Below are 23306 nucleotides of genomic sequence, written 5' to 3' on the forward strand. Positions count from 1 at the left end.
ACAGCTTTGCACTCATTCTCTCAACCAGCTTCATGAGGTAGTCACCTGGAATGCATTTCAATTAACAGGTGTGCCTTATTAAAAGTTAATTTGTGGTATCTATCTCTTTCTTCCTTAATGCGTATGAGCTGTTAGATTCTGGGTTAAACTTGGAACATTGTTATACGAGAGACATGATACATCAGGAGTAATACTATAGTATCTGAGGAGTGATAGAGACTGGTTTTTACATCAGAAGTTAATGGTTATCTGTAGGACCCAGATGGCTTTGGAATGTGCTGGGTAGAGGGGAGGCAGTCACGGGAGTGCTATAGGTGATACAGGTGGAGAGCTTTGGATTAGGCATCAAGGGGATTGAAGTCAGGTCACCTTAAGGGAGGAGGAGCGGTTTATTACCCCATCACTTTGTCTTCCTGTCGAACCATAACAGATGTAAGGGTTGGAGAGAAGGAGGAGTGCATCTAAATTGGAGTAATATATATATATATATATATATACATACATACATACACACACTTGTGTTGGTGGAAACATGTTTTGTCTAATGCAGCTGTATTGATCATCTTGGAAGAATTAAACTTGGTTATGCTTTCATAGGTTCTAATTAAGAAACTCTACGAACACTAACAGAGTCAATCAGTTGTGTTGTGACATGTAAGGGTGGTATACAGAAGATAGGGCTATTTGATGAAAAGTCCATATTTATGCAAGAACAGCTCAAATAAGCAAAGAGAAATCATTACTTTAAATTTCAAGAACTTTGAAAGTTCATGAAGGTCAGTCAATGAGGAAAATTTCAAATTGATTAACACTTTTTTGGTTACTGCATGATTTCATCGTTTTGATGTCTTCACTATTATTCTACAATGTAGAAAATAGTAAAAATAAAGAGAAACCCTGGAATGAATAGGTGAGTAGGTGTCAAAACTTTTGACTGGTACTGTATGTAAAATGAGTTTAGATTTAGAATGGCCCCAAATTGCCAGGTACAGGGGCAGGGGAAAAAACATTTGCACTCTAATAGTGAATGTAGGCCGCTTTCCTGCTATGGCGGGCGGGTAGGCTACTCTGGATTTATGGTGGAGCATGTGCTTAATATGAGCAGCTGAAAATAGATATAGTAGCAGCTGGGAACCTCCTATTTTTAGTGGCAACCATCAAAACTCTGCTTTCACACGGGACTGCATATAGAAAAGTCTGGGCTCATAACACTTATTTCAGTCCACGCATCAACCACTATTTGAGGAGTATGCAGCCTCTCGCTGCGCAACAGGTAATATTCCACCCAAACTCTGTATGCCATGAGCTCTCCAACCCTGTGCCTTCATTTGGGAAACATGTTCAGGAACATAGATAGTAACATGTTTTCACACTAAACACATTTCTGTTGACAGCCCCTCTCTGCACGCTCGAGAAAGGAATGAGGGGAGATGGAAACGCAGTGGTGAGATATTCTGTAGCTAAAGTTAATGTGTCAGCCTTTTAATTATGTCCTATTAAAAATAAAAGCACTATTACTAGGCTATTCAAAATCAAATACAAATTCTCTATAAAGAGAAGGTTAAATCTGTAAGCTGCACAGCTCAATCTATGAACCAATAGCATCGTCTAGGCCGATACGTTCTCTCCCAGACTCATGGATAGAACGTTTGGAGTTTGGAATAAAGGTAACCAGTCCTTCCAGTATGCATAATAATACAGTCCACACTCAAAGGGGATTACTTGAATATGTTTAATTTTGTAGTATAGGCTAGCTAGACCAATTATATACCAAAGACAGCTTAAATCATTTCCTTTTAAAGGTTTTTGTGCCATGTGTAATATGCGATAGGCTATGTATTACAGAATGACACAACCATTATTTAAATTCATTATTTTTTTTGGGGGGGGGGGCTTGGGTTCATATAAAGGTTATGAGTCTACAGTCGAAGTCGGAAGTTTAAATACACTTAGATTGGAGTCATTAAAACTCGTTTTTCAACCACTCTACAAATTTCTTGTTAACAAACTATAGTTTTGGCAAGTCGGTTAGGACATTTACTTTGTGCATGACAAGTAATTTTTTCAACAATTGTTTACAGACAGATTATTTCACTTATAATTCACTGTATTATACTTCCGACTTCAACTGTACATAAGCTCTCATATGCGTACGGGGGTTTTGAAATAATCATCACCTCAGAAAGCGCTGTCAATTTTGTTGTGTTAGGCTTTGAAATGATATCCAGAATGACCATGTTTTCCAGTCAATTTGACCTGTTGTTGAACTTCTTCAAATTGATCATCACAGTGAGGTGAGTTTTAAAAGAATGATACTGTTTTGATGTGATTTTCCATTGATGTCAGAGTGGTTAGAGGAACAACAGAGCGCTGAGTACCAGGCCATTAGGACTTGATGGTCGTTAGTGAGTTGGGTGCTACCAACGCATGTCCAGAGTGCATAAGAGGAGATTACAATGACTCAACGGTCACATGGAATTTTACTGCCGTCATGACTCATGACTGCCGGTGTGGAGGCAATATGGTCACCGCAACAGCCCTAGTGACAAGTGGATTTTACACCCTTCAAACACAGATGGCTGAAAAAGACAGATCCTCAGGTGGGCGTATACAGTTGAAGTCAGAAGTTTACATACACCTTAGCCAAAACCAATTAAACTCAGCTTTCCACAATTCCTGACATTTAATCCTAGTAAAAATTCCCTGTCTTAGGTCAGTTACGATCACCACTTTATTTTAGGAATGTGAAATGTCAGAATAATAGTAGAGAGAATGATTTATTTCAGCTTTTATTTCTTTCATCACATTCCCAGTGGGTCAGAAGTTTACATACACTCAATTAGTATTTGGTAGCATTGCCTTTTGATTGTTTAACTTGGGTCAATTGTTTTGGGTAGCCTTCCACAAGCTTCCCAAAATAAGTTGGGTGAATTTTGGCCCATTCCTCCTGACAGAGCTGGTGTAACTTAGTCAGGTTTGTAGGCCTCCTTGCTCACACACACTTTTTCAGTTCTGCCCACAAATTTTCTATGGGATTGAGATCAGGGCTTTGTGATGACCACTCCAATACCTTGACTTTGTTGTCCTTAAGCCATTTTGTCACAACTTTGGAAGTATGCTTGGGGTCATTGTACATTTGGAAGACCCATCTGCGATCAAGCTTTAACTTCCTGACTGATGTCTTGAGATGTTGCTTCAATATATCCACATAATTTTCCTCCCTCATGATGCCATATATTTTGTGAAGTGCACCAGTCCCTCCTGCAGCAAAGCACCCCCACAACATGATGCTGCCACACCCGTGCTTCACGGTTGGGATGGTGTTCTTTGGCTTGCAAGCATCCCCTTTTTCCTCCAAACATAACAATGGTCATTATGGCCAAACAGTTCTATTTTTGTTTCATCAGACCAGAGGACATTTCTCCAAAAAGTACAATCTTTGTCGCCATGTGCAGTTGCAAACCGTAGTCTGGCTTTTTTTATGGTGGTTTTGGAGCAGTGGCTTCTTCCTTGCTGAGCGGCCGTTCAGGTTATGTCGAGATAGGACTCGTTTTACTGTGGATATAGATACCTTTGTACCTGTTTCATCCAGCATTTTCACAAGGTCCTTTGCTGTTGTTCTGGGATAGATTTGCACTTTTCGCACCTAAGTACGACGTTCATCTCTAGGAGACAGAGCCCAGAACCTCCTTCCTGAGCGGTATGATGGCTGCATTGTCCCATGGTGTTTATACTTGCATACTATTGTTTGTACTGATGAATGTGGTACCTTCAGGCGTTTGGAAATTGCTCCCAAGGATGAACCAGACTTGTGGAGGTCTACAATTTTTTTCCTGAGGTCTTGGCTGATTTCTTTTGATTTTCTCATGATGTTAAGCAAAGAGGCACGCACTGAGTTTGAAGGTAAGCCTTGAAATATATCCACAGGTTCACCTCCAATTGACTCAAATGATGTCAATTAGCCAATCAGAAGCTTCTAAAGCCATGACATCATTTTCTGGAATTTTCCAAGCTGTTTAAAGGCACAGTCAACTTAGTGAATGTAAACTTCTGACCCACTGGAATTGTGATACAGTGAATTATAAGTGAAATAATCTGTCTGTAAACAATTGTTGGACAAATTACTTGTGTCATGCACAAAGTAGATGTCCTAACCAACTTGCCAAAACTATAGTTTGTTAACAAGAAATCTGTGGAGTGGTTGAGTGTATTTAAACTTCCGACTTCAATTGTATATTATATATGTCACACAAACAATACATCAATCGAAATGGTTTCCCAATACCAAATATCTCACCATCCACGTACCCCAATATCCACACCAGCACACCAGTTTAGTATGTTTGGCTAAAACATGAATTCATACTATGTAGTATGCTAGTATGGGGTATTTGGACATAAAGTGTGGGTGTGGCTACATACCGGTGGCAGAGTGACTTGTCCCGTGACCTCCGGAGCCTGCATGCTGAGGGTGTCCTCCCCCAGGTCCTGCTCCCCCGAGCTGGGGTATGGAGGGGGCGGGTAGGGAGGGTACTCCTCCAGGTATGCTTCTGTGTGATGGGGGGGCGGGGGGTAGGGCTCTGGCTCTTCTTCCTCCAGCGACTGGGGCAGTGTGTGGCTGGAGGAGGAAGAGGGCTCTGGGATGGGCGAGCGGGAAGGCTGAGGCACTTGTGCGTCTTCCTCTGTCCCAGCGAGGGACGCTGCGGCGGCAAAAACTTGGGACGTACCAGTGCGGTCTGGGGCTCCAACGGCACTGGTGCCCTCCTTCCATGTTCCTCCACCTTCACCCTCGTAGGGAGACGCCACAACAGTCTCCATGGCGGCCAGTGTGGTCTTCTGGTAGAGCAGCTTCTGGATGTTGGGCCCCGCGGGGCCCTCAGGCTCTGTAATGGAGCTGCGCTTCTTGAGGGGCCGCGGGGCATGGTGCAGCCGGCGGCGCAGGGCCTCCAGGTCGGCGTCGCTAGGGTGCCGGTGGGGGTGCGAGATGAAGGGGAGGAGCTTGGTGGGGCTGAGGGGACGAGGGGCCCGCTCTGTCTCCTGGCCCCCCTGGTTCTCGGGGACCGGAGGCGCCAGACCGGGACCCCCCTGGTCCACTTCGAAATCGCCGGCCCCCGAATAGATGGAGTCCTGAAGGAGCGACTGCTGCCCCCCACTGCCTGGGATGACTGGCTTTCCATACACTATCAGAGAAGGAGTGAATGGTCAATGCGTGTGAATGGGATCAAGCAAGCTGCTTCATAGCAATAAAACAATCTAGCACGCTAACACAATCCCCATTACATCTTTTAAAAGAGTCTAAGGCTGTAAGTAGGGACATTTAAGGCAGGTATATTGCAAAACAATAGAAAATGCAGAATGATTTTAACAAATTACTCAGTTTAGTAACAGAGTAAAGATCCAGGAGTCACAGGAGTAGCCAAGACACTACAGTAGCCCATGGCGCCTTCTCTCACCTCTGGGCTGCGTGCGTGTCAGAGTGCCCCCGCCTGTCCTGGGCTGTTGGGTGTACATGGAGTAGATGGAGGAGGCCGCCACCGTCTGTGGCTTCTGGAGGACAGGCACTGCCACTGTGGACTCTGGAGGATCGGGGGTGAAGGGGCGCACCGTGGCCGCCGGAGGAGCCTCCTGCTTGGGGGGCAGAGGCAGGGTGTGGCTGTGGATGGGGATGGGCGGAGGTGCACACAAATGGAGGGAGGCAGACGGTTTTGCCTTGCCCGGGAAGGTGCCCGTGCTGTAGGGCGGTTTGCCGAAGGTCGGGGGCTTGGTAGGGATAGGAGGTGGCACCTTGCCGAGAGCCTTACCACCAGCCTATTGAGACAAGACCGTAACATACATAATATGATGAAAATGAAATGCATAGTAATATAACTGCAACAAAATGTCAGTTAACAGCTGGTTTTATCCAATGCAACTGACAGTTCACACACATATCCAGTATTAAATATGTGGGCCATGAAGGAATCAAATCTCCAACTAAAAAACAATGCAACCCTGTATATCAAAAATACATTGAAGCTGCTTCATTGACTAATCAGTTATTTTTGGAAAAAGCTAAACAATGGAGAGTGGAATAATCTATATCTCTCTGTCCACATTCTCTGTGGGTCTGTGATCATTTCTAGCAAGAAAGGAAGTTCGGTAGGGAGAAACATAGCAAGGGAGCATACTTTAAGTATACTGCATGACCCTCGAGCCTCTGTGGATACTGTATGGGCTCCCGAGTGGCGCAGCGGTCTAAGGCACTGCATCTCAGTGCAAGAGGCATCACTACAGTCCCTGGTTCCAGGCTGTATCCAGGCTGTATCACATCCGGCCGTGATTGGGAGTCCAATAGGGTGGCGCACAACTGACCCAACGTTGTCTGGGGTTTGGCCATCATTGTAAATAAGAATTTGTTCTTAACTGACTTGCCTAGTTATATATAAAATAAAATGAAAGGTTCCTAAAATGCTTCTGAAAATCAGTGCAGTACCTGGGCATCCCTCAAGAGGTCCTCGCTGCTCTGATAGTTCCGTGAGGCGACGGGAGGCGGGGTGTCAAACATAGAAATGTGACGCCCCTTTTGGTCCTTGAGGGTCTCAGCATCTCCTGCAACTACAGAGGAAACCACATCAGAACATTATCTGAACCATATGACATTTACATGATCAAAACCATATAACATCCATGTCATATTAGAACATTATCCAAACCATATGACATCCACATAAGAACGTTAACCGAACATTACCAAGATGGTCCGAATCATAAACACATCAAAATCAGTGTAACCTGGAGCCAGTCTTTATTTTGAATATATTCCCAGCATCAGTTTAATAAAACACTATGCTATATCTCAGGGGGTGACCTGACATTCATTTCGAAATAATATGGCCTAAGGAAGAATTCCCTTCTTTAATTCAAAATTGCCCATTCTTTTCTATCAGGATTCATGCAGTGGAACTGACCCCAACCCTGGTTCCTAGCCAAGTCGAAAGAAGATACCTGAGCCCTGTGAGGAGAGGCTGGACATGCGAGGCAGAGTAGAGGACATGCCATGATGACTGCCGCTGGACTCCGCACTGGAGCTGGACCAGTCGGACAGCTTGGACATCTTGGATGACTGGAAACCTGTCAGAGCGTGGAGAAGTGTTAACACATGGAAAGAGCACATGAATTGCAAAAGGCAAATAGATGTACACAATCTACTACTGCACAGTTACACACATCCACAGTAACACACGGCCAACGCATTCACTTGCACAAACACAAGTGTGCGCACACACACACACACACAATCGCAATTGAACACACACACACAAAGTAAAATGATCCATAACGAAACAACATTTTTACCTGAGTAGGGTTTAAGCGGTCTAGGAGGGGCCTTCATGGAGGAGTCTGGCATTGGTAAGGTGGTGGTGCCGTCGGGGTAGGCAGGCTTGATCAGGAGCTCCTGTCGGCTGGGCACCGGAAGCCCTGGGGCCGCGGTGGAGGACAGGATGTAAGGGCCCACGGCCGCCACCCTGGAGGGGCCACATGGCTGCAGGGCCTGGCTCTTTGTGGGGACCTGGAGAATGTTTGGGTAACACTTTATCTAAAGTTATCAGGTATGATGCTATATTAGTATGAGCCTTAATAATATCTTATTATGAGTCTTATAATATGTAATGTCACGCTATGTAGGCCAGGGATGGGTGGCCCGCGGTTTTGTAGGCCCGCGGATCATTTTCCATTAAAAAAAATATTAATAATAATAATAATAATAACAAAACCAAGTTTTTAGGAACTCAGTCAGGGTCTCAACTTACTGCTGAGAGGTATTTTTTTTTATTCTCTCTGCTGTCAAGGGGGCTGCTAAAACTTTTTACTTGCATGGTGGGGGGGGGGCAACAAAATGTCACAAGTGCCCCCAAAAGTATGGATTTGGGTACTCAGACACTTCAGCCACTGTGGACCCTCGTGATAAATTCAGATTTTCTGTGGCCCCCACCCCCATCAAAGTTGCCAATCCCTGATGTAGGGACACAGGAGTAAAAGATTACTCCTGCACACATCACATTGATCTCATGGACTGTTCTGTCTAGGAATTGGTGATACATTTCCCTGGCCCCACTCCTCAGCTTAGTTCCAATAAATGTGGGGCTGATGGGGTCTGATGAACACTGCCTTAAGGGAACAATAAAGCTTTTTAACTTTGAACCTCGTCTTGACTCACAGGCAGGTTCTCCTTCTGCTGCAGCGCTGCCTTCTTCTTCCACAGGCGTTCACGGAGTTCGGCCACTCGCTTGTCCATGGTGGCCACCTCCAGGTTGCGCTTGCTCAGGCTCTCACGCTGCTGTTGCAGCTTGGCATTCTGGTCCTGGTTCAGCTTATTCCTCAGCTTAAAATCGGGAGGAGAAGTGAGAAAGAGCTAGAGTCAGCTTCGTGTGTGTATAGAGCTTTTCCCACTACTGAGCCGAACTAAGCCGAGGCAAACCAAGCTCTACTGAGTTCTAAGAAAAGCTCTAAGAAAACGTCAGACACAGCAGTTTTATTCTGGGATATACACTATATATACAAAAGTATGTGGACACCCGTTCAAATGAGTGGATCCGGCTATTTCAGCCACACCCGTTGCTGACAGGTGTATAAAACCGAGCACACAGCCATGCAATCTCCATAGACAAACATTGGCAGTAGAATAGCCTTACTGAAGAGCTCAGTGACTTTCAACGTGGCATCGCAATAGGATGCCACCTTTCCAAAAAGTGATTTTGTCAAATTTCTGCACTGCTAGAGCTGCCCTGGTCAACTGTAAGGTGCTGTTACTGCAAAGTGGAAACGTCTAGGAGCAACAACGGCTCAGCTTCGAAGTGGTAGGCCACACAAGCTCACAGAACGGGACCACCGAGTGCTGAAGCGCGTAGTGCGTAAAAATCAACCGTCCTTGGTTGCAACACTCACTACCAAGTTCCAAACTTCCTCTGGAAGCAACGTCAGCACAAGAACTGCTCGTTAGGAGCTTCAAGAAATAGGTTTCCATGGCCAAGCAGTCGCACACAAGCTTAAGATCACCATACGCAATGCCAAGCGTCGGCTGGAGTAGTATAAAGCTCGCTGCCATTGGTATCTGGAGCAGTGGAAACGCATTCTCTGGAGTGATGAATCACGCTTCACCATCTGGCAGTCCGATCAACGAATCTGGGTTTGGCAGATGCCAGGAGAACGCTACCTGCCCGAATGCATAGTGCCAACTGTAAAGTTTGGTGGAGGAGGAATAATGGTCTGGGGCTCTTTTTCATGGTTTGGGCTAGGCCCCTTAGTTCCAGTGAAGGGAAATCTTAACGCTACAGCATACAATGACATTCTAGACGATTCTGTGCTTCCAACTTTGTGGCAACAGTTTGGGGAAGGCCCTTTCCTGTTTCAGCATGACAAATCCCCCATGAACAATGCAAGGACCATACAGAAATGGTTTGTCGAGATTGGTGTGGAAGAACTTGACTGGCCTGCACAGAGCCCTGACCTCAACTCCATCGAACACCTTTGGGAATTGGAATGTCGACTGCGAGCCAGGCCTAATCGCCCAACATCAGTGCCTGACCTCACTAATGTTGAATCAGTGCCTGAACTCTTGTGGCTGAATGGAAGCAAGTCCCCACAGCAATCTTCCAACATCTAGTGGAAAGCCTTCACAGAAGAGTGGAGGCTGTTATAGCAGCAAAGGGGGGGGACCAACTCCATATTAATGACCATGATTTTGGAATGAGATGTTCGACATGCAGGTGTCCACATACTTTTGGTCATATAGTGTATGTTTGTTGTCCCGCTGTGTTCATGATGTTATTTTGCAGAGTCTACCTGTAAATGCTGCAAAATTAAACTTCTGTGGAAGCAGACAAATCTGATCTTTTCTTACCTGCAGCTCCTTGTAAAGACGCTCCAGCTCGCCGGCGGAGCTCGGGCCGTCACGAGAGGACTCCATCTTGACGCTTTTCAGGGTCTCCAGCTGCCTGCTCAGCTCCTCCACTCTGGAGACGGCCACCAGGAGCTCGCGCTGCTTACTCTGAAACAGCCCGTTCATCTGCTCTATCTCCTCCACTATACGGCCAGGCACACACACGCGCAAATCAACAAACACATGCAAGCACGCACACACACACACGATTGTTAGTCAAATTTGAAAAGTAACATTTAGAGAGTGCTAATGATGTGTTAGTTCAAACCAAAATCGAAATGTTCCGTTAACGTCAAGATTTTATCTTAAACCTAAACATGTTCTGTGAACATCTGGTATGGCAGATTTTGTTTTTAATTATTGAGAAATGTTTTAGCTAACATTCCCCCTAATTGCACCTTCGGGTTCAATAGTTTTTTGATGTCCAAAGAAATAACCTTAATACACAACGTTCCCATAACTGTCAGGTGTACATTCTCAGAATACACAGAAAACTGGACAAAATAATATTTTGGAAACTAAAACCTGGAATCTCCTTTTGAACCAAAAGTAGTTCGCTGGGTGTACGATGTAGGCCTAAGCCAACCAGCTAAAACAGTGGCATTTCGTGCGAAGCAATGTCGAGTGTGTCAAGTTGGGGAAAAAAACATGCTACCCAGAAAGCCCTACTCAGCTCCTTCCCCAAACCCCTCTTCATCGATTGTCCTCGACTCCTCCCGCTCCCCTTGGCACTGACCCAGTTTGCTGTTGCTTTGGCGTTTCTGCTCCACTTGACCCTTGAGGGCCCGCACCCGCCGCAGCTTGGTCTCCTGGTTCTCGGCGTTCTCACGGAGCTGACGTAGTCTCTCCTGCTCTGACGCCTGCTGCTGCCGCTGCTCTTGCAGCCTCAGGTAGAGCAGACGCTGCTCCTAGCCGACCAAACAAGAAAACACTTTCAAGTTCAGATTAAAGTTTTTAATAATACCCACAGTGTATTAAAGTAGTCAAAGTAGTAGTATTTGGTTCCATATCCCTGGCACACAATGACTACATCATGTTTGTGACTATATACAAACTCTGCATTTGCAGTTTATTTTTTGGATGTCTTTTGTATCATGTCTTGCCCAATAGTATCTAAATACTGAATAATGTATTGTCATTTTGGAGTCACTTTTAGTGCATGTGAGAATAGAAGATGTTTCTGAACACTTATACATTCATATGGAGAAGCACAAAGATGATACATACCCCCCTCGCTCTGGATAAGAGCGTCAGCTTAATGACTCAAATGTACAATGCTAACCTTCACTGTTACCGGTAATGGCGAGAGGTTAGCATTCTCTATTGTAGCCTTTGTAAACTTCTAACTCGGTGTAGGAGGTCACACAGACCTTCCCATGTCTTTAAAGAAAAAGACTTGCCTTTATTAATAGAGCTTAATAAAGAGAAGGCAGAGTGTGAAGAAGAACTGTCCAGGAAGAAACCTTGAGAGGAACCAGACGCTAGAGCGGGCCTATTCAACTGGAAGCCTATGTCAAGCTAATAAGCATTGGTAAGAAAGGGAAAGAAACAACTTTTTTTATTGGACATTGTCTCATCTAGAGCCCTGCCATACAGACCTATCTGCCTCACGCTGGCCTCGGCATGAGACAAGGTGAAGAATTACATGTTACGAGTCAATGGGCTTGTTTGACATCGACTGCACTGATCTACAAATCCCCTTGATTCATAAATAACTACTGAATATTATTTATAGCCAAGTCACAATTTACCCACAATGTATCATACTCTCCAACATGGCCAATGTCTTGCCCTACCTTTGAGGCCAGGAGCTGCTGCTGCGAATTGATCTGCTGCTGTTGCCGTGACGCCATCTCCTGCAGCTCCGAGAGGGTGATGTCCATGCGAGGCGGTGCCACCTGGGGGGTCAATAATGACAAAGAACGTGTCACACCACACCATTAAACCATCGGCTTCCACCTTCCTTCATTTTTAAGGTAGTACAATTTTTTTCCACTCACCCCATTTTCCATGCATCGGTCCACAGGGACCATGACCATGTTCCTTTTGGCTGAGTGATCGGAAACCCTTGATCCGCCTATACAAGACAAAATACAGCGGTCTTGTGAGTGTGTGTGTGTGTGTTTGTATCTAACTGTTGGAGAGGGACATGCATTTGCTTCACAACTGATCATGGGAAGCATAAAGCGGTGAGAAGCTAATTGCTATTTGGGGAATATTCCACATCCGGAGGAATCACTGTTAAAAGGGAGCTCCAATTTGTTTGTGTACTACAGTCTGTTTATGATCAAAGACGGAACAAACATGACCCGGAAAACCGACACAAGACCCGAGCACGGCACCATGAATAGGGGTCATACTCTGAAGATACGGGATGAAAAGGACAAGCATGAGTTGTAGAACTGCTCATTATGTAATAACTGGTGGAGCAGCCAAAGAACCAAGCCTCGTCCACACAGTTGCTCTTCCCGTGCCAGTGTCTGACGGTTACGCAATGCTGTTTTGCGAACAGCTTATATGGGTAACCAAAAAAGGCCGAACAACAAGGCTGATCCCTTTAATAAACTCTTTGGGGGGCCACAACTCAGGCTTATTAGTTTATACAACCCAAATCCTACACCTTATATGGTAATAACAGCACAAGCAAAACAGGGAGCCGAGCCAGACTGGTTGTAATTGACTACAATCGTGTCCCGAGAACAAATTATAAAGCCTTTGTGCTGTGATATCCCTTGCACTGCTCTGTTGCGTAATACGGCTTAGTCCTGCGTAGGGGGCCCGTCATTCCAAGCAACTAGAAACCCAAACTCATGGACCTACACAAAGGTTCTCAAATGAACAGAGAGCCTTGGGTTAAGAAAGAAAGGGCTTTCTGTTGTTTTCAAGTAACATAAAGGACTAAGTTATGAGGGGGCATCACATAGTGGTACCATTGAAAATAACATGACCATGGCTAATCGTCTCATGAAAACGCAACACAGATATTCACAGAAAAAATAACAAGCACAAAACCTAAATCACAGCAATGAAAGTAAAGTGTACTGTTCCCTATGGGCTCACTTTAACCATGAAAATGGGCGTGTTCATGACACCAATTCTGTTGCAAAGCGGTTCTTAAATGGAAGCAAACGGAACAAAAACGGGGAGGGACCTACCTGAATTTGTCCAATAAAAATATGTTTTTACTCTGTTTGCTTCCGTATGGTTCTTAAATGGTATCCATAATGAATACACCCCAGCTGAGAGGGCGGTTAACGGTTAGCATGCTACCTAAGACTACAAGGTGCAGTTGTTAAAAAGGTGCTTCCACATGTGGAAGCTAGGTGAATTGCAACAGCACTAAGCTGTATTCAAAACAAATATCCCCCCTCCCCCGTAACATGGTGGAGACTCGCGCTTGAGCCTTTTACTTTCGGTCGTGGTCCACCAGCTTCAAACTGCTGTAAAAACTAGATTTTTTGTTATGAAATTTATTTTTTGTTATGAAATGGATGGTACAGTGATTCCCTACACTATTCAGTGCTTGTTTTCTCACATAAACTGAAATTGAGTGAACAGTGTAGAACTTTAGCACCCAGGAAATGACAGAGCAATTTCTACATTGGCCGCTTGACCTGATTTCCCCTAAACACAGCCACAAAATCAAAACAGCTTTCCCATTTTGTCAACAGATGCCACCCTGTCAGGAGAAATCAATAAGCGAATATCACAGTTAGGGTTGCAAAGGGTCGGAAACCTTCCGGTAAATTTTGGCAATTTTGCTTAAATTCATCAAAAAGCTTGCTTATAACAGTGAACCTTTTTTGTGGGATACACATAAGGCAATTCTAGGTCTTGTGGCATATTTTGGTTTGTGGCATATTTTGGTTAAACTATCCCCAAGTCAATGGAATTGCAACCCTCTGCATGCACAGTGCACTCTTCAATCAAATGTACAGCTGATTCTCAAGATCTTGCACACTAATGAGATGCTATTGAGCCCGCACTACTACACTGTCTGAGCCAAGGAATACTTGCTTTCTGGTAAGTTTTGATTACAATACTGGGTAGGGTGAATATATTTTGACATACATGATTTTTTGTTAACTAGTAAATAGTTGCCTACAGCAAAGAGTGTTTAAATCATTTCTAACATGTTAACAATTTCTGCTAGTTAGTTTTTGCTACCATGTGGGTTTTAACTGAGGAGTATTAATTCACCTTTTTCCATAAATGTTTAATTTTAAAACATTTATCTTACAAAGGAGTTGTTTAATCTAACTGCTTAACTACATATCTGTACATGGAATTCTATTTGTTGTTTTTTTTACAATTCTTTTCTAATCTTTCCCAGAAAATTCCACGGGCACTATCTGATGTGTGGAGACATTTCACTGCAGCTAATGTAGAAGGAAAAGCAGTGTACTGTGCCAAATCATATGTGAAGAATGCAACAAAGATGCAGAATCATCTGGCCAAGTGCATAAAGTTCCCTCAGCGCTCACAAAAAGCAACCTCTGACAAAAGTCCCTCTACTTCTATTCGAGGTGAAAATGATGAATCAGACACCTTCTCGATATAAAAAGTTTTTAAGACTAAATGGAGGAACGTAGTCAGAGAAATGCTGTTTATGCAACTGGTTCACCTCTGATGCTCACAGGCAATGTGTATTGGAAGAGATTTCTGAATGTTCTTCGCCCAGCATACACCCCTCCAACCAGACATGCTTTATCTACTCATTTGCTGGATGCAGAGTTCAACAGAGTTCAAGTGAAGGTCAAGCAATTCATAGAGAAAGCAGACTGTATTGCAATCATCTCTGATGGGTGGTTGAATGTTCGTGGGCAAGGAATAATGAACTACATAATCTCCACCCCTCAACCAGTATTCTACAAGAGCACAGACACAACAGACACACCAGTCTCTACATTGCAGATGAGCTGAGGGCAGTCATCAATGACCTTGGACCACAGAAGGTATTTGCACTGGTGACAGACAATGCTGCCAACATGAAGGCTGCTTGTTCTAAAGTGGAGGAGTCCTACCCTCACATTACACCCATTGGCTGTGCTGCTCACTCATTGAATCTGCTCCTCAAGGACATCATGGCACTGAAAACAATGGATATACTCTACAAGAGAGCCAATGAAATGGTTAGGTATGTGAAGGGTCATCATATATCATAAAAATCTATATATATATATATCATATAGCAGCAATCTACCTCACCAAGCAAAGTGAGAAGAATAAGAGCACCACATTGAAGCTGCCCAGCAACACCCATTGGGGTGGTGTTGTCATCATGTTTGACAGTCTCTTGGAGGGGAAGGAGTTTTTCCAAGAAATGGCCATATCACAGTCTGCCGATATGTACAGCCCCATCAAGAGGATCCTCCTGGATTATGTATTTTGGGAGAGAGTGGTAAGCAGCCTGAAACTCCTGAAACCTATAGCAATTGCACAGATTGAGGGAGACAATGCCATCCTGTCTGATGTTCAGACTCTGCTTGCAGATGTAAGAGAAGAAATCCGTGCTACCCTGCCCACTTCACTGTTGCTCCAAGCAGAGGAAACTGCAGTTCTGAAATACATTAAAAAGCGTGAAGCATTCTGCCTGAAGCCCATACACGTTGCAGCGTACATGTTGGACCCCAAGTATGCTTGCAAGAGCATCCTGTCTGGTGCAGAGATCAACAAGGCCTATGGTGTCATCACTACCGTGTCTCGCCACCTTGGCCTGGATGAGGGCAAGGTTATTGGCAGTCTGGCGAAGTACACTTCCAAGAAAGGGCTTTGGGATGGAGATGCAATATGGCAGTCGTGCCAACATATCTCATCAGCCACCTGGAGGAAGGGACTTTGTAGATCTGAGACTCTTTCCCCTGTTGCCTCCATCATCCTCCAAATCCCACCAACATCAGCCGCCTCAGAGCGCAACTGGTCCTTGTTTGAGAACACACACACCAAAGCACGCAACAGGCTGACCAATACAAGGGTTGAAAAATTGGTGGCCATCCGGGCAAATTTGAGGCTTTTTGAGCCTGACAACGAGCCATCCACAACAAGGTTGGAACGTGACAGTGAAGATGAGGCCTCAGTGTCTGATGTTCAAGAGGCGGACATTGAGGAGGTCCAGGGAGAAGACATGGAAGCCTGAGAGGAAGACAACCAAAACATACAGATGTATGTTGAAAACATTATGGGAGATGTGATGGATCATTGGGGATCATTCAATATTCCCTTTCTTTTGTTGTTCAGTGAAATTATTCCATGTGAAGAGTCTACTCATTTAATTAAAGTTCAATTCGTAACTAAATTGTTTTTTTTATTTCTATTGGAAGGATTGAATCATTTGCAATTATGTCTACTTATGATAAGGTAAAAGGTTTATGTTTCTGTCTCCATATGATATGGTAAATATATCCAATGCAAAAAAACATCTACATTTAAATGGTATTAGTATTAAATTGCATATATTTCCATTAATTCCCATATATTCCCATTAATTCCCACAGAAAGTTTCCACCTCTGAATATTCCCCAAAATGTGCAACCCTAATCACAGCCAATCACAACACTGGCGGGTCAGTAATACTGCGAAACACTATCATTACACTATTACTGCAGATATATTATGGACATATTCTGAAATTACAATGCAAAAATAAAATACAAATCCTATGTGCAGCACCTTTAAAGTGTGTTAAAGTGTTCTATATTCTACATCATATGGGGGTGTGTTCAAAAACTGGATTGTGTTTTTACAACCAACAACCACAACGGATGCTGTGACAATAGTGCCACTGGGTTATGGTAAAATATACAAAATATAGAAGAAAACGCAAAAGTAGCAAACAAAGGATTAAGGATGGCTGAAAAGTAAATGCCTGGCAGAAAGATTTAAGTCTTAGTATGTGTGGGCCATGTGGCACACAGGGTGGCATGGCATTGCTTAGGTTCGTCACAGACAGTGCCCGTGGCATATCATCATCACACACACAGGCTGCATCATGAATAGCATTCTATTCCTTATAGTGCACTACATTGGCCAGGGCGCATAGGCCACTTTTCATAGGCCTGAGAGAATGCAGGCAAGACATAAAATGAGAGTGTACCCTGTTAAATAACTATGTTCCCAGCAGCCGCAAGACATCACAGAGATTTTAATTACCTCAGCAATGTTTGGAATGCTTGGCATTGTGCCATGGTCAAAACCGCATGCCTCACCAAATAACAGGAAGATCTACAATCTTATCACACATTTATTCTTGATCATTTTGAGTTTTTACTTCACGTGTGACATAGTTCAAATCCAATTGTGGCCATGTAGCAACTCTAATATGGTAACAATTGTATTGAAATTCATCATCCCAACAATGGGGACAATGAAATGTGTCTGCCAGTTAGAATAAGTATGAACTTTGGCTCAACTGTAACGGAACATAGGACGAATAGAACATTGTGTACACCACACACATAACAGCCAGTAAACACACCTGCCTACCCAGGCTTCCCCATTTTTCAGGCTACACTTGACACATTCAGTTAACACACTATTTACCATCCAGGGTACTGGTGGGGGATGGGCATTGATAAATGTGTGTTTGTGGCTCTCACCTGACTCTCTGCAGGGTGCCCGTTCGTGGCGCAGGAGGAAGCGAACCTCCCCCCTCTGCTGTCCCCAACGCTGGAGCACGTCCAGCATTCGCTCTCCGTCACTAATGGCACGCTCTGGTGTGACAAAGAAAGATGCCTGAGTGAGCGGTTCTTGAGTCCAAGGCACGGTTCCATTTTGGTCCCTTGCCTCTTACCCCAACCTTTACCCTTCAGGTGTTCACATCTGACGGGATAGTGGTACTGCTTTCACCTATTACGTCACTTTTAAGATTAGTGAACACCGAAGCTGTAGGGGCTAGGGAGTGAAATGGAACAGTTGTTTTTTTTGGTTCCTCCTACCCACCACTGAAAACTTTGGCCTTCGATTGGTTTCATTCAGTTCAACACTTTGATGAGTGCAGCCCTCCATAACATAAACCTAGAGTAAACAATGCCGTTAAAAGTTAACCAGGAAGTGTCCTGGCTGGTCTGGCAGTAATACCACAGTCTCACACATGACTACAGTGAAGGGCCCGTGCCCTTCTAGCACACCTCTCCTACTTACTTTACTGTCTCTTTTTACTGTCCAATAAACTTCATCCTTAAGTAGTTTGCACTTTACGTCAAGTTTAAAAGGTATACAATTGAGAAGACCGAGTGAGAACCGTTCTGAAACTCACCTGAGCCTCGCCACATTTCAGCTAGGTAGCATTCTCCCTCTCCGGGCTCCTTGCACAGCTCCACCACATCACGACACAGGGTTTCCGGGGTAACGGGCACCTCTGTGAAATGCTGGTCGTTGTTGCTGAGGTACACGGTGAGGAACATCTAAGACACAGACAGTGAAAAATAGACAATTAGAACAGTGTTACTAGACATTGGTGCTGTGTACAATATGATAGAATGAGAAACCCTGTTATAGAACATCTGGGTCCAACCCCAGACAAAGACTGAGCCAATACAGAAAAATCCATCGCAGTGGGGCACTTGCAAAAATAGTGAGAACAGAATAAGTAGCACATTAGGTACCTGTTCTATTCGAAAACAAACAGATGGTCAATGTCTATTTTGGTTCCAAAAATCTTACAGGGGGTCATTTGTCAGTGTGGACTTTTTTCTAATAGGGTCAATTCCACGGTAACGGAATTGTGCTGAGACTCATATTTTTTACTTAAAATGTATGCCAAACAAAAAACATTGATTTAAAAGTTTACAAACCATACAACTCTATGCACAAGGACTACTTTCAACAATTTACAATGAACATAAAAAAAAATACATTTACTGAAAGAATTGGTGCAGATGCAAAGTTTGGTAACAGAATTTCAGTTAAATCTCCCTCAGTTGATGTGACCACATTTCCAAACACTTAAAGAATCTGCACCGAATTAAGATTCAGAGATGTCTGCAGAAAGAATGGGGTGTCAGCTATGACATAGCACCTTGAGTTTGAAAAAAATCTATTTTGGTTATTGATCTACAGTAAGTGAAGTGGATTTACACCCGGTAACAGAATTGAGGCAACAGAATTTCATCATGGGTTCTTGATCTATACTACACAGAAATGCATAATTTTGGATATGAATGTCATTCATCCTAAATACGTATACGAAGGTGCAATATCCTCGTTTGCATATGGAGGTATTATTCTACACACTGGCTATTATTTTATTGAGCTCCACCACCAAACAAGACCAAATGTGGTTGGTCCGCAACAAATCTGAACCAATCAAAGACGTCTATTTTTCACACGTTTGGACATCAAAGTACAGCACAGTAGAGATATGTAGAGTACAGTATCACACAGAACAGTAAATATAGTTCAGTAGAGTATAGTACATTATAGTGTAATGTACCTTACTCTACTGAACTATATTCTACTTTTACTTACTGTACTATGCTGAATTATTCTCTACTTTTGTTTACTGTACCGTGGTGTCCAAATTTATGAAACATAGGTGTCGGTACCAAATCTGAACATCTATGTTTGGTCCGGTCCAGACGTCTGTGGAAGTTGAAATGAAGGCTGGTCCGGACCAAGAAATGACGTCTGTGAACGTTGAAATCAAGGCCAGGGCGGACTGACCAAATAAATAATTTAAAGAGAGGGGGGCTCATGGGTAGGTGTCAGTAAGAGCCGGGAGAGGTTACGTTAATTAGAGATAGAGAATAGAGAGAAGAGAGGTTGTCCCGACTTTTCACCCTCTTTCTCTGACAACCAGACGACAGAAGGAGAAAGGAAAACATTTATCAAATGAACATAATAGTACGCCAGCAAAAGGGAGAACAGTAGCAACTGTTGTTTGTGACTACTATGATTTCCCATTGTAGTTACCAATTTTTCTGAAATTATGTTACCGATTTGGTAACAGAATTGAGTTTCATTCCCTTAATAATTCATGAAACAAAATTGATATCAGTAAAAACACTAATTAACTATATAAAAAACAAAGCCTATGATTTCTTAATCTGTCCCTGCTCATGAGGGAGAGAAATTAGAAAATATCTTAAAGACATGTGGGTTTTTGGTAACGGGATTTTAAAGCACATGGCAATGTTTCTTAAATTTACAGAAGACAGAAAAGGTTATCCTAAACTACACTGAACAAAAATAAACACAACATGTAAAGTGTTGGTCCCATGTTTCATGAGCAGAAATAAAAGATCCCATAAATGTAACATATGCACAAAAATATGTTGTCCTCTCAAATTGTGTGTACAAATTTGTTTACATTCCTGTTAGTGAGCATTTCTCATTTGCCAATATAATCCATCCACCTGACAGGTATGGCATATCAACAAGCTGATTAAACAGCATAATCATTATTAAACAACAGGTATTTCTGTCTGTAATAAAGCCTATGCCCTCCCAGGCCCACCCATGGCTGTGCCCCTGCCCAGTCATGTGAAATCCATAGATTAGGGCCTAAGAAATGTATTTCAATTGACTGATTTCCTTTTATGAACTGTAACTCAGAAAATCATTCAAATTGTTGCCTGTTGCATTTATATTTTTGTGTTGATATCAGTTGGCAGGGGTCTAATTCAACATTATTGTGTTTTGATGCATTTCTAATACCTTTTAAGACTTTCTGGTGGATGTTTTCTAAGATCCCTTTTCCATCTGTTTGACAATTAGTTTATTCCTAATTTTGAGAATGGAAAATGGTTGAAACGCATATATGCCTTAATTTCTCAAAAATAGACTCGTGGCTTTCATTTGTCTCCCAATTTGACATGGTCCTATGAACTTCACATGTTGTGCTTATGGGTCCTTTAACTTAGAAATTACCACAGGGAATTCCACGAATAATAATGGCGTTGCTTCAACATCTGGAGTGAGCCAGCCCAAAGACAGAATGGGGACAGTCTGGGAACTACTCCAGAACCCCCTCTGGAATTATAAAGGGGCGAATGCAGTTCTGAACATTTTTTCAAAGAAAAAAACTGGGTCTCAAATTCCAATAGAGCCCAGCTCCAATCTCTGAAAATGAAAACATGATGAAGAGGCAACACTATCAAGGACACTGGTCCTCGAGAAAAGGGGGCAGGCTCTGTGAATTTGACCTTTCACAAGATTCTACATAGGTCAATGGTTTCATTTCAAATGCGCAAACGCTGCAGCCAGCCACTGTGACAACTGTATATGGGGGACAATAAAGGGTTATAGAGCCAAGTGCAAGTCAGCAATTTCTTCGCACCATAAATAGCAGGCCAAGCCAAACACACTCCGCTGCCCAAAGGTATAGAGGATGCAAGAAGCGATCATTGACTTGCTTCGTAGTGGTGGACTGGCATGGGGCCTGAAAGGTCTATACCACTGAGGTAACAGATGGGCTTTAGACTGAAGATGCATCACAAAAGGGCACCCTTTTCCCTAGTGCATTACTTTTGACCAGGGCCCATGAGGTGCCATTTGGGACACATCCTGAGAGTAACATGGAAGCTGTCCTGTAGACTCTGCCACCACTGCAGCACTACGTTCCCACTAACAACCTACAGAACCTACCATTCCGGAAGCCTCTGCCTAAAACCAGTTATAATTTGGAGATAATCCATATAAAATCAGGAGACTTAGAATTTACTAAGCTATCGATCTGATTGGTTTTCAAATTCTTTGTCAAACTGAGCTGGCTACCAATTTCCTGAAATTTGTCAAAGGTGTTCAAGCCTGAACCCATTCATGATAAATCTATGATGTCAAGCACAGTTGGATTATGGAGAGAAACATAATTATGTCGAGGCAACAGTATAACATAATAAAGCCTTCCACATCCGCCACAAACATCTGGCATTTAACAGAAGTGGCTGAGAGACACGTAACAATGCTAAACCACTCGTAATGCCGACTGATCCTACATTTGTGAAACCGTGGCACAAGCTTGCCAGCTGACACTCCACGCACCAATTCAAGTATCCGGTTTGAAGCAGCTGTGCACTAAAGGTTTAAAAATAGGCTTTTTTTTGTCCTCTTAAAATATGCTCTCAATCTGGGCACTGGATCTGACTACAGCTGGGGATATGACTGACTGCCTTTCTGTCCTAGTCACGCTACGAGTACAAGAAATCCACAGACTGGCAATTAGAGTTTGGATAACATCATGGCCATGTGCCCTTTTAAAAGGTAGACTCCGCCATATGACATCATCATGCAAAGCCAGGCGACTTCCTGTTTTCAGAAAAAAGATAATTAACATCCGCAAAGACTACTACTTCCCAACTTTCGGCCTCCCTTCAGACATGCACACATTGGGGAGTGGCAAATAGAGGCTATTTCTGAGTTTGTTGTTGTTGGTTTCTTTAAAAACAGGAAGTCACCCCACTTTGCATGACAATGTAATTTTTCTAAGTCTACCTACAACACTTTAAATGCATTTCTCTCCTAAAACTTATGGTGAGGAAGGAACTTCAGAATGAATAAATGTTTACCTATTTTTGCATACAATTCCAGGGGTAAGGTAAACTATTTGCCATTTCACCATTGCCATTTTTTATTTGTTTTATTCAATGTTCTGGTGACACCTGTATACCTCTCTGAACAGCTGACTTTTCCAGTTTCTCTGAAGGGTCTGTCTTTAAAGAGCCGTGTTCAACGTGTGTTTTTCTGTTGCTCATCAGAAAAACGGGATTTCATCTTGGATGTGTGTTTCCTGACCACTTCTACGTTTGGTTAATGTTTGTCCCCCATTTCACTCCTTCATTTTTCATTTTTACGTTTCTGCTGAGGATGTTTTACATCTAGCTATATTGTTTGGTGAAAAAAAAAGAGAGGTTGAAACTAAAGCAAAAAGTCAAAAAATGTGTGACGTGTTGTCTTACGTAAACAAAGTCGGGCTGCTGGGCAGTCTCTCTCACCTTCTATGCTATTGGATAGAGAGCAATCACTGCAGCTGTTCACCCCATGTTAGTGGGCAAATGTACATCGTCAAATCAAAACCCAACCTTCATTTACCCATTGTGACGCACAAATGTTCCAAACTCAGTTTTAGACGAGACTGACTTTATGACCAAAATTTGCCTATTTACATTTTGTAGTCAATTTTAACACTAGAATAATTGTTTCTGACTCCTATCAATGCCACATAGGGGATTTTCAAGGGGATTCTTTGCTTTTTAAAGGCAGTCACTCTAACAGTATATAGCTGATTTGAATCCTATTTGTATCTTGTAAAGCTGCTTGAAAATAAATGTGGACCCCATCTTGTTTCTCTGTATACAGCACACTTCTCAACAGCAAATGTATTTAAACTAACGCTGTTCATCAACCAAACCACACTTACACTAATGTATTCATTTATTGAATGGTAATAGGA

At 43.2% G+C, this 23306-nt stretch overlaps 1 protein-coding gene across 3 annotated transcripts in view; it reads right to left on the bottom strand.

Annotated features, from left to right (window-relative positions):
• LOC139566490 (apoptosis-stimulating of p53 protein 2-like) overlaps positions 1-23306 on the bottom strand; it is a 50136-nt gene that overhangs the window by 8952 nt on the left and 17878 nt on the right. For 2 of the 3 annotated variants that reach the window (XM_071387756.1, XM_071387774.1), the window contains exons 2-13: positions 18174-18321; positions 17515-17628; positions 11920-11996; positions 11716-11817; positions 10656-10827; positions 9881-10062; positions 8198-8362; positions 7336-7549; positions 6985-7110; positions 6473-6594; positions 5454-5808; positions 4423-5180 (exon numbers count right to left, since the gene is read on the bottom strand). In XM_071387756.1, the coding sequence (XP_071243857.1) occupies positions 4423-5180; positions 5454-5808; positions 6473-6594; positions 6985-7110; positions 7336-7549; positions 8198-8362; positions 9881-10062; positions 10656-10827; positions 11716-11817; positions 11920-11996; positions 17515-17628; positions 18174-18321 (2535 nt within the window). The remainder of the gene's footprint in view (positions 1-4422; positions 5181-5453; positions 5809-6472; positions 6595-6984; positions 7111-7335; positions 7550-8197; positions 8363-9880; positions 10063-10655; positions 10828-11715; positions 11818-11919; positions 11997-17514; positions 17629-18173; positions 18322-23306) is intronic. The other variant, XM_071387766.1, reaches the window with a different exon arrangement.

Source organism: Salvelinus alpinus, chromosome 2, assembly GCF_045679555.1.
Source record: "Salvelinus alpinus chromosome 2, SLU_Salpinus.1, whole genome shotgun sequence".
Lineage (NCBI taxonomy): Eukaryota > Metazoa > Chordata > Actinopteri > Salmoniformes > Salmonidae > Salvelinus > Salvelinus alpinus.